General features: G+C 41.1%; 1 protein-coding gene across 2 annotated transcripts; it reads right to left on the bottom strand.

The window, feature by feature from the left end:
- Nucleotides 1-1,640: 1,640 nt before the first annotated feature.
- Nucleotides 1,641-9,847, bottom strand: GATD1 (glutamine amidotransferase class 1 domain containing 1). Of its 2 annotated transcripts, none has more exons than XM_063117095.1 (8): nucleotides 9,682-9,847; nucleotides 8,388-8,464; nucleotides 7,589-7,694; nucleotides 5,007-5,114; nucleotides 4,006-4,100; nucleotides 3,464-3,557; nucleotides 2,576-2,687; nucleotides 1,641-2,137 (listed from the first exon to the last, which is right to left on the bottom strand). In XM_063117095.1, the coding sequence occupies exons 1-8, from the start codon at nucleotides 9,788-9,790 to the stop codon at nucleotides 2,131-2,133; spliced, it is 708 nt and encodes a 235-aa protein (XP_062973165.1). In that variant the 5' UTR covers nucleotides 9,791-9,847; the 3' UTR covers nucleotides 1,641-2,130. The 2 variants fall into 2 exon arrangements, with proteins under 2 accessions (XP_062973165.1, XP_062973164.1); XM_063117094.1 differs by having other exon boundaries at nucleotides 1,641-2,140.
- Nucleotides 9,848-11,566: the final 1,719 nt, after the last annotated feature.

The raw sequence follows: 11,566 nt of genomic DNA on the forward strand, positions 1-11,566 counted from the left end.
TTGGCATGGTTTCTCAATCAAATAACCATGGGTTGAAGTGTCTTTGAAAACCATAGCTATGTTTACTATGGTTTGATGTGAAATGTGAATTGATAAACCATAGTTAGGGCCATTGTTCCACCTCTGGAGAGTCCTGCTTCTACTATAGACAGGATGTCTGAGAGGTGGAAAATTAAAGGAGACAAGCCCTTTGTATTTATGTGCTGATTCAGCAAGTATGAGTTATTGTGGGTGACATCACCACCCTCCACCCTTTTATGATGTTCTCCTTAGATACGGTATTGAATGTCCAGGGGAACTTAACCTGCCTTTATCTCTATTCCATGTCTCCACCTGACTGATAAGGGCTGTCTTGCCTTCAGCTCTGCCTGTATTCAGGTGGTCTGTCCAGATCCACCTTTGTTTCCTCCCCAAAGAGGATCTGTGGCTTGTTGCCTATCTCTCCAATGCACTTAGCTCATTCCAATACTCCCTTTTCTTAGAGTTTGTGACTGTACCCCAAGGGTCTCAAGCTGTCTTAGTCTATATACATTGGCTGTGGGAACTTTCCAGCCAAGGAGAACAGCTTTACTTAACTGCCCCAGCTCTAAGGTAAAATTTTAAAGCAATGGCAAAATTAAAAAGAATTCTGGTTCCAATGCAAGTACATTTTTTAATTCCAGCAGGAGTGAGCTGTCCTACTTAAATAGCCATCTGGAACCACAGAGAAGAGGACTGTATTCTGTTTGTTTGGGGCCGAGGCCCTGCCAAGACAGGTGTAGAATAATTCCTGCTGCAGAAGAAATGCTTACCAGTCTTCCTCAATCTGGCACCTTCTGAATGTTTTGGACTACAGCTGTCAGTATCCCTATACATTGGCCATAGGAGTTGAAGTCCAAATCACATCAAGGGCATCAGGTTGGGGAATAGTGGCTTAGACCCAGCTAGCTTCTTTATTTCATGAAAATTGAGAATGGTTACATGAAAGCAATGAACAAATTTTCTTTCAGAATTAAGCATAGTTCTTGAAAAATGTTGTCATTGTGTAGAGACCGGTGCAGAATATTGATTGGTCAAGAGGAATTTAATTAGTGAAAGGCATAATCCCATTGCGCATTTCTTATGTTCTGTGTCATCTACCCTATATTTCATTCAGTAACTCTTCTCTGAAAGATTCTGTGTTGGATGAGCCTACATTTAGGGGACATTTCCCTTTCTAGATACACACACACACACCACAAGCATACAGGGAAAAAGGTTTTGTTCTTTTTTAACAAGCATGAAAAAATAACACTCATGACAGCATAATACTCCCAGTTCTGTGCTGCTAAACAGAAAGGGAGTGTGGCTTGAGGAATAGTGGGAGGGTCAGGAAGTTAATGGGGCTTGTGGATTTCAGCTTAAATATACTTAACATGTTAGTAAGCCTTTATTTTGCCTATGATTTTCTATTTTAAAAGAAAAATTGTATAAGTACACAATATATGTATAGTATAGTTAATTGCCATCAATGTCTCAAAAAGATTACACATGATGAGGTAAGAATTTGGTCCAATTGAAACAGGCTCTAACTTTTCTTCTATAGTACTTATTATAGTTGTCATATTAGTATGAGCATGTAACAATAAACACCCTTCAGATGAAATAAGCATTTTTTAAACAATCAATCCAACTAAAATTAAATGAATTTACATTCAGTTGTTCCATTTCCTTAAAAAAAAAAATCAATTCACAAGGTTTGGAATAATTTTATCGCACTGGATTGAAGCTTATTGTAGACTGCAAATAATTTTAATACTGCATTAGTTATAGAGTTTGAAATATAGCTCAAAACTTCAGCTAAAAGTATAGCACAGAACATGTTGTTGTTGTTGTTTAATCCTTGCATAATCCACAATCCCTTGGTTCAGATGTCATTACAAACCGAAGCTTGAATATTTAAAATGGCCACCTGCACATGTCGCAACCCACCATGGTGTAGAAAAGCTACAGTGAGCTGTATGATTGTGTGAACCAACCCATTAAGATGCTCTTTTTCACAATATTAGGTCTCATCTTGTTCTCTTCCACAGGTTGGCATAAAAAGGTCTCATATTTCCATCGCTGAAGCCAAAGAAATCTGTATTCATACCATTTACAAAACTTCCTCCATCATTTTCTGCTGAAAGAAACATATGACATGAGTTAGATCACTGTAATCAGGACCTTGCATCTGAACTACAGACATACTGACAGATTTAGGGATAACCTGCTAGAGAACCAGCCAAAGCAGAAGATGGTTATTCTACCTACCTGTAATTCACAATGCTTAAAAGAAAATGTTAATAGTATAAATGGTCACACTTAAACTTGTAACTCTCAGATTCTTACCATTTAAAATATTTATTCCTTGTTTTCTAAAAAAAAAATAAGATTGGCTTTACCTAGTTTTAGCAATGATTTTTTTTAACTCTTTCATAATATAAAATCACTCTTAAGTCATCATGTTATATACTGTATAAATACCCTAGAGATTGAAGGGAGGTGCCCACACAGGTACAAATCCCAGCTTTTACTACCATACATTTTATTAGCAATTTCCCTCATATGTTCTTACCTGCCATTGCAGAGAAAAATAAGATTCTGGACAGCTGCAACAGTAGAATTGTCATTCTGTCCAGTGACAAGGTGTCTGTCCAACACTACATGTATTGCATCTGCTTTGCTAGCTGTATTAGAAGATAGTATATATTCACATATCTTAAGTTGCATACCACAACTTCCCTTGTTTCTCTAACACACAAGAAAAACTGCACAGGTTTTACTGCTGCTCATAATCAGTGATTTAAGCATCATTAATTTCCCTAACAAGTTAAATGTGTTTTGCCTAAAGCTTTTCAAAGCATTTGTTTTAATCTCCTCTACAAGTCATAAAACCCACCAGCATAACAGTGAATACTGCATTATTATTTCATTTTAAAAGACTACAAATCCCATTATCCCCAGCCATTGGCTATGCTGCCTGAGGATGTTGGGAGCTGTAGTTTGACATATCTAGAGGGCATGAGGTTGGGGAAAGGCAGCTTTAGATTATCACAACTGAAGCACAGAGAGCCTTGGGTTTACATGCTCCCAGTTCCCTTTGTGTACAGAAGGAAGGCAGTGAGAGATTCTGAATTTGGGTTTAGTCTCTCCTCTTGCAGGTGGGGGCTGGGTGGGGGAGGTCAAAACTGCAATAATATAATATAAACCAGGCTTCAATAATCTAAGCCAATCATCAATCTTTTAAAATATTACACAGTTCACTGCTGCAAGACTATGCTATTGCTAAGGTGGTTTACTGAATAACTACCACAGTGAATCTTCGTGTACATATCTGCCTGTTACAACACAAGGACCACAAGAGGGCTCTGCACCAAGACTTCATTCATGTGTATAGATTCTGAATATCAGGATCTATACAGCAGGAATAAAAAGCTATGGGAAGAGGCATAAAGTAACATACCACTGAAGGTAGCTCCAGAATCTTTCGCAAAGTCCTCAAAGATAATAGGCATACTAGTAAAACTAGGCAGCCTTATTAGTTCATACACTGAGGGCTAGAAGAGACAAGTGAATAAAAGGTCATTTTTTTACATTGCAAAACCTCTACGGGAAAATTTTATTCAGTGGACCACCCAGCACCTGTTGTTTGCTTAGATTCGTACAAAGAATACAAGAATAGGTGAACCTTCATCTGACCCAGCAAGGCATTTCCTAACCAACAGTAATACTCAGGATAAACTATTAGTTATACTTTAACTGTTACAAGATACACAGCCAGGAGACTGCTGTGTAAAGAAAATGCAGTGTAAGACTGAAGTAAACCCACCCCCGCAATAATCCATACTTCTTTTATTCTTCAGCATATTTCTCTTTTTCTATTTCAGCATAAAACAGCACCATTTAAGATGGGAAACCCAAACATACATAAAACGAGGCTGCAGTAAGTCCCTGCATAAAAGAAGAGCTATAAAAGGTCCACTGTTAGCTAAAACATACACTTACCCCTGTTAAACTGTATTCTTGAAATACCCAAGATTTGTCCTCATTTGTGGCACAGCATAAGGCAGCAACTCCATGTCCAACAGCACAAATGGGCTCTTCAAAGAGAAATAACTTTACCTAAAAATCCTTTTGTGTGACATCCTGAAAAGCTAGAACAGATTCTTCTTCAAAAAGTAGTTATTCTAAACAACATTACTCTTCCCATCTAAACGCATCATCACACAGGGAATCGTGTATGCTTACTATTGTTTCTCTGCCCTTGCTTTTGTCCCTCATTACTTCCTCTTTCTGCCTGGAGAGGAAAGAGGTAGTAAACAAAGACCACATGGCCCATTCAGGGGCTGTTTTAATCATGCCGCTTTTCCCGCACACATCAGGAGATCGAGGCACATTCCTTTTTAAAAAAAAAAATGGATTACTTTTTTATAATAATTAATAATCGTGTGATGAACCTCTAACTGAACACAAAAATACTTGTAAGGCTGTGATCCAATGCTCACGTATCTGGGAGTAAGGCTATTGAACTCAATGACTTACTCCTGAACATGGGATTGTGTTGTATTTAAGATATGCAACCACTACCAGGAATATTAATAAACAACTCAAATTAATGAAAGTTGACTGACAGCAAATTTACTTCTGGAGGGGGATCTGTGTAAAAAGATGTCAGAGGAAATACAGTATTGCTATTTGCAGTGTAAGAAATGCATACTCGAATGCATTATCTTAATGCATTCACAATGTTAGACTATGAATTGGATCTTCAAAACCACCTTTTTATCCCTTCTGCAGCACTTTAAATTCAGGAATACTTATATTATTAAACTGCACAATAGTCTGCTACCCACATAAATGATAATATTTCTTTAAAGACTCCTGGACAAGCACACTGTCAGGAAAGAGAGATACGCTTTATATATAGCATCTCTTTTCATGTTTCCTAGCATAAAACGTACAAAAGGTACAGAGTAAAGGATAAATCTTCAAGGAAGTTTACCTACTTTTCTCAGAGCTGAAATGTTGCAATATTCTAGCTAAGTAACCACTATTTGCCAGATCTGTCATAGCACCAGGACAGTCAGGAATCAGCAAGGCATGATATCTGGCACCTAGATATGAAGGACAAGCAAAGTACAGATATTTTTGCTATGACACATCCAATTCTATTCATTTCAAAACAAAAGGTGCATTAAGTTTGTCAGGCAGGCAGGGATGACTCCCAGGGAGTAGTGAACAGGTGTTCCCTTAAAATATTTCCTGCTGCCCTAGTTTTCAGTCACACTAAGTATATTAATGTCCTATAAGGCATGAATGTCCTATAAGGCTCACCTAATAAGGGCCTTTGACACCCCTTTACTCCCATAGTTTTTCTAACGCTGTCGCTGCACACGGGATGGATGAAGCTACAAATCAGTTCATCCCTTTGCACACCCACCCTCAATTACTGCTTCCTTATGGCCTGACTCTTCCTCCGACTGCTCCAAAGGAAGATGTGATTTTTGAGGCTGATCTGGTAGGTGATTGGCAAGAAAAGAGAGTCTCAGTTGGAAGCTCAGGGTGAGTCTTGGGCTCAGGCACCCGCTCCCTCTTCTTTTACTCTCATGCATTTTAAAACTAATCACAGTTAATCCATAAAATAGGTTTGCTTAAACAATGACTCGAGAACAAGCCAGCATCTAAAACCACAATTTGATCCCAGCTTGTTCTCACTAACTAAAGGTAGTGTTTCCCCAAGTTTGGACATCACAAAGAACTGTGATTAGTTAAAAGTGAAAGCAGAATATTTTGAAGTCATGTAAAAGAGGAGAGGGAAGGAAGGAAAGTGTGAGCCTAATGCTCAGGGCAGCTTATTCTCATAGCAAGAAAAAAATGGTTTCCCATCATGTATGAATCTAGCCAGACACTTTTTGCCACAAAGACAATCAAAGCCTTGATACTCTGGCAAATGAGGAACCTTTTCCTCTCTAACAACATTGCTAAAAAAATTTGTTGTTGCTATAATAACTTTTCTATACTGCCCAATAGCCAGAGTTCTCTGGGCAGTTTACAAAAGATTAAAACCTTAAAAATACAATATAAAACATAATATAATAATCATTTATATAAAAACCAATTAAAACAAACAGCAATATAAATCTCAGGACTAGTTATAACCTTATCATATGCTGTCAAATACCTGGGAGTAGAGGAAACCTTAACCAGGTGCCAAAAGAATGACAATGTTGGCACCAGGCAGACCTCACTGGGGACAGTGTTCCCTAACCAGGGAGCCACCACCAAAAAGGCTCTCTCCCTTGTTGCCATTCTTCAAACCTCCTGTGGAGGACCTCAAATGTTGATTCTAGCATAGAGTCAGATATTTCGTAGCCATGTAATTAATTAAATTATTATTACATTTCTATACCACCCAATAGCCAAAGCTCTTTGTGTAAGGCTTTATAGGTCAAAACCACTGCTTGAATTGGGCTCAGAAACATACAGGCAGCCAGTGCAAGCAAGCCAGAATTGGTGCTATATGTTCAATGACCAGATTGATATGATATGATCCCCAGTCAATCTGGCCATTGCATTTTGCACAAGCTGCATCTTTCAAACCATCTTCAAGGGCAGCCCCATGTAGAGTGTATAGCAGTAATCTAACTTAGATGTTACGAGAACACAGACTACTGAAGACAGGTTATCCCTGTCTAGTTGGGCTGTATCTGGGCCATTAGCCAAAGCACTGAGGCCAACTGAGCCTCCAAAGATAAAGCTGACTCCAGGAGAACCTTCAAGCTATGAACTTGGACCTTCAGGGGGAATGTAACCTCATTCAAAACAGGTTGAGCACTCTCCATCCAGTTAGAAAAACCACCCACTTAAGTGTTGTCTAGATTGAGCTTCAGTTTATTAGCACTCATCCAGTCCACTTTTGCAACAAGGCACTTGATCCAGCATATCCACAGCCTCACCTGATGATGATGAAAAGGAAAAATAGAGCTGCGGGTCATCAGAATACTGATGACAACCCACTCCAATACTCCTGATTACCCCATTCAATGGTTTCATGTAGATGTTAAATAGCATGGGGGACAGAACTGACACCAGCAGAACCTCATACTAGAGAATCCATGGGGTTGAGCAATATCCCCCAAGCACCATCTTCTGGAGCTACCATCCAAGTAGGAGTAAAACTGCTGCAATGCAGTACCTCCCACTCCCAACTCAGACAGTAGCCACAGAAGGATACCATGGTCGACGATATCAAAAGTTGCTGAGAGATCAAGGAGAATTAAGAGTGTTTCACTCCTGGTCTCTCTCCTGACTTAGGTCATCATACAGGACAACCAAGGCTGTTTCCATGACAAAACTGGCCAGAACCCCAACTGAAGTTGATCCAGAAAATACAAAGGAGACAGTAATAGTTTCACTGCCAGAGACAGCACATTCTTAACTATCCCATTGTAATCAATACATCTTTAAGTGTTTAAGTTTGGCAGGAGTGTGCCCAGAGTATTAGCAGTAAGAAACACTACTGTGTAGGTAAGAAAACTTTCCATACAGAAAAGAGTCACAATGAGCTGCAAGTCAAAAGATTCCTCACCATCAGTTGATTCCAGCTTGGCAGGGTTTGCATAGGATTTCATATGGAAGTCCTGGATCCACCGCATGTTTGTCTCATTAACACAAGTGAAATCAATTGACTTTCCCTAGAAGAATCATAGTTCAAAGCCCAATTAATGCAAATGCATGCAATAAACCCTTTTGCTTAAAAGTTAAGCTAAGTGCAAGAGTTTGTACATGGGCAAGGTTTAATGAGAGAGACCATTATTATAAGGTATAAACCATTTTCTGGTTATTGAACGAAAGGTGACAGAGGCCCCTTTCAGACAACATTCCATTAACCATTGTGTGGTTAAGCAGCATAGTGTAGTGTGTTGTCTGAACAGGGCCAGACTTTTCATACACAAAACAACTGGGCCTATTGTAAATAATGGCACACAATTATACAGTGGACAAGCACCACAGCTCAAGTGTACTGCTCTCCCCTTCCCAAAGCTCAGTGCATTCTTGGGAGACTGGTTTACCCCTACACAAGTTCATTTTGGCAATGGAACAGGGCTGCCTCTTCCTGCAAGGCTTCCTATGGCATGCATCCTTGGGACCCAATTCTCCTCTGCAGCAAGAGTTTCAGCAGCAAAGGACTCCACGCACGGCCCTGCTTTGCCAACAAAAGAATGGTGAGGGGATGAATTATATGCCCTGGGCCCAACTCCCCCCACCCAACATTTTAAGAGCCAAATCTCTTCTTCACATATAAAAAAATATCACCATTGGGAGAGAACTATCCCCCAAGTTCTCAACCATCCTGATGTATTCCACAGTTAATAACGCTCACTTACCCCTGGGGTAGCAACCTGCAGATTAAAAGCAGAGCTTGCCAGTGTAAAAGAATGAAGGAAGGAGTCAGCAGATACACCTGGTGAACAAGAATTAAGCATTGTGTGGTCATTTTTTAAGCGAACATTTTTAACAGTATTCACTGGTTATTTCTGGTAATCATTTTATTTCCCCAAGGAACATTTTAACAATACACATCTTTATATTCACCATTAAAAAAAAGCAGATTTAAAATATTGTTGGTTGCCTCAAACATACAAACCAAAATAGGCAGAACATAGCAATCCTAAGAGAGTATCATAAGCAATAACCCACATTTGCAGCTCCAAAAGAGGAGAATTATGCCAGAAATCTTTTTTTTAAATTCCGGTAACAGCATGGGGAGAGATATACAATAAGAAAACACCACCTCATAGGACTAAAGGGAATAAAAATACAAGCTCCAGTCACAACAAATTGCATAGTGTCTTCAAATTCCATATGGGCAGAATAAGGGCTTTAGATGATGTTGGTGGTTACATCACCCGCTCTCAACCTGGCAACTTCCAGAAACGTGGGATTGCAACTCTTAGAATTCCCAGCCAACATGGCCATTAGCAATTATGGGTGGCGCAGTCCAACACATTTGGAGGTGGCCAGGTTGTGAGATGTTGAGTACAGAGTTGTATATTATATATTTTCAGATTTTAATTAACGATCTATTTGCTTATTTTAAAGAGGATTGTTAGGTTGCTTGTGCAGCCAAATTGGCCTTCCTATGTAGGTGACCATAAAGGTCCCTTTTGCCGGCTGCCACTTGTATCCTGGGCAGGGCCCTGTGATTTTACTATGACCCAGGTTAGATCTACACTACTGCTTTATAGCAGTATTGACGTGCACTGATAACTGTTGGGGCACAATCTACATTCCATATGCCGCTTTCATCGTGCTATTTCCTGCTTTTTCTTCCACATTCCTAATGATGTGACACAAGGTGTACATCTGGCCAGTCAAACAGTTCGCTGGTGCAACAGATGCAGCGACGGCGCTGCTGCACCGGCCCGAAGCACGCAGGTGTTTTGCAAGGGAACCCCGCCCACGGGCCTTTCTGCCCGCCCCACCGCCCGGCGCCCGCCCAGTCCCTTCCTCAAGAAAGTAAGCGCCTCCGGAGGCCGCGCGCCCTGCTCAGCTAGTCGCCGCCGCCACAGCTGCCCTCTCCGCGGCAGGGCAAAGTAAAGGAAGGGTCGTGATGGAAGGAACCAGAGAGCCAAGGCGGGAAGAGGCAGGAACGAAGGGAGCCTGCCCGGGCGGCCTCACCTGCAGCGGCCGCGCTGGCCACAATGAGGCACGTCGGTTTGCTGAGCCTCTCCGACATGGCCACGGAGGGTCCCCCAGTGGAAGAGGAAGCAGGCGGCTGCCTTCTCATGCGCTTCTGGGCTGCGACAGGAAGCCCCGCGGCACCTCTGGCACAGAAACGCCTTCTGCGCGCCGACTGCCTGCCAGGCCCGGCTTGGACTGCGCAAGCGCCACCGGCAGCCCTGCTCCGGTCTAGCGCACCATAAGAGAAGGGGTCAAGCTCCGTCGTGGGTGCGTGGGGCGCTCCTCCCGTGGCCTAGGGGGCGAGTGGGGTGTTTGTGTGAGCGCGGGGAGCGGGACAGACGGGTTAGAGCAAATGGTCAAAAAGGATCGTGACAAAAAAATTAAAAGTCTCACCAGCCACTCATTTTCGGTTGTTGTTTTCCCTTATTTCTCTGGGTTAAACAGAGACGTTTGTGTGTTTTTTGTTTTGTAATAAGTCTAGAGCCATCCAATGACTAGTACAGCTAGGTAATTTTAGACCCTGGACTTGGGATACAATCCTATGCATGTTTTAGGGAGTTGTAGGACTTTTTTTCTGTCTAAACATGTATAGGATTGTGCCTTTAACGGGCTTATCGGGTGGGGGGCTATAGGAGCCATGTGTATCAGTTGTGAAGTACACAATCAACACTTCTCTTTCCCTCCCTCCCAAATGCCGCTCTATGCTTTAAAACTGCTTCTACCTTTCTGATACATTAGAACAACATAGCTCTTTGCCAATCCGTTTTTAATAATAATAATATAATCTGAGCATGTGCAGTTTTGTATGGGCTCCATCACACGTACTTCCGTTTCCTTAGCAAGTCGAGTACTGGGGCACTTTCACCTCCGCATTGTTGCACTCTTTCAGCTCATGTATCTTTTCACCTGGAGCACTACTATGCTGGTGAAATCTGAAGCCCCGCCCCTTGGGAATGGTTTACAGGGGAGGAAGTGTGAAGGTTTGTTTTGCTTCTTTCTAAGGGTGGGCAGATGAACGATCATTTCAATTTCTTTTGTAAAGGTGGTCAGGTCCCCTCCTTTGCTCCAAGGTAACCAAAATACTTACATCAAACTTATTTATTTATTTATTACATTTTTATACTACCCAATAGCCGAAGCTCTCTGGGCGGTTCACAAAAATTAAAACCATAATAAAACCAACAGTCTAAAAACACAAATACAAAATACAGTATAAAAAGCACAACCAGGATAAAACCACACAGCAGAAATTGATATAAGATTAAAATACAGAATTAGCACAGTAAAATTTAAATTTAAGTTTAAATTAAGTGTTAAACTACTTAGAGAATAAAAAGGTCTTCAGCTGGCAACGAAAGGAGTACAATGTAGGCGCCAGGCGAACCTCTCTGGGGAGCTCATTCCACAGCCAGGGTTCCATGCTGAAAGCCCTCCTTAAGCCCTCCACTATGCCAATTTTGATTTCTTTAAAACTTATGAAAATGTAAGCATTTTTTAAAAATTCCATTTTTAAAAAATCCTTAAAATCTAGGAATGTCCCAATCTGATTCAAACTTGGGGTGGCTAAAGAGCTATCACTATGCCAATTTTGAGGTCTTTATCTTTAAAAATGAGGGAGCTGCAGGGAAGGAGGGTGCACTTTCCACAGTTCTGCTCAGGAGTAAGAACATAGAGTTAAATGGGACCTCTCTCCCTTCCCCTTCACAGTTGAGACCACCCTTAGACACACACGCCCCCAACAACGAACGGGACGGTGGGATAGAATGCAACCACAGAAATACACGAGAGGGAGGAGAGCATTTATTTTTCAGGGAGGGAAAATAATCCAGACTTTCTGTGCTCTAAAAATAAATGAAACATGGAGGGTAAGAACTGAAATGAG

The sequence above is a fragment of the Elgaria multicarinata genome, chromosome 2 (genome assembly GCF_023053635.1).
Source record: "Elgaria multicarinata webbii isolate HBS135686 ecotype San Diego chromosome 2, rElgMul1.1.pri, whole genome shotgun sequence".
Lineage (NCBI taxonomy): Eukaryota > Metazoa > Chordata > Lepidosauria > Squamata > Anguidae > Elgaria > Elgaria multicarinata.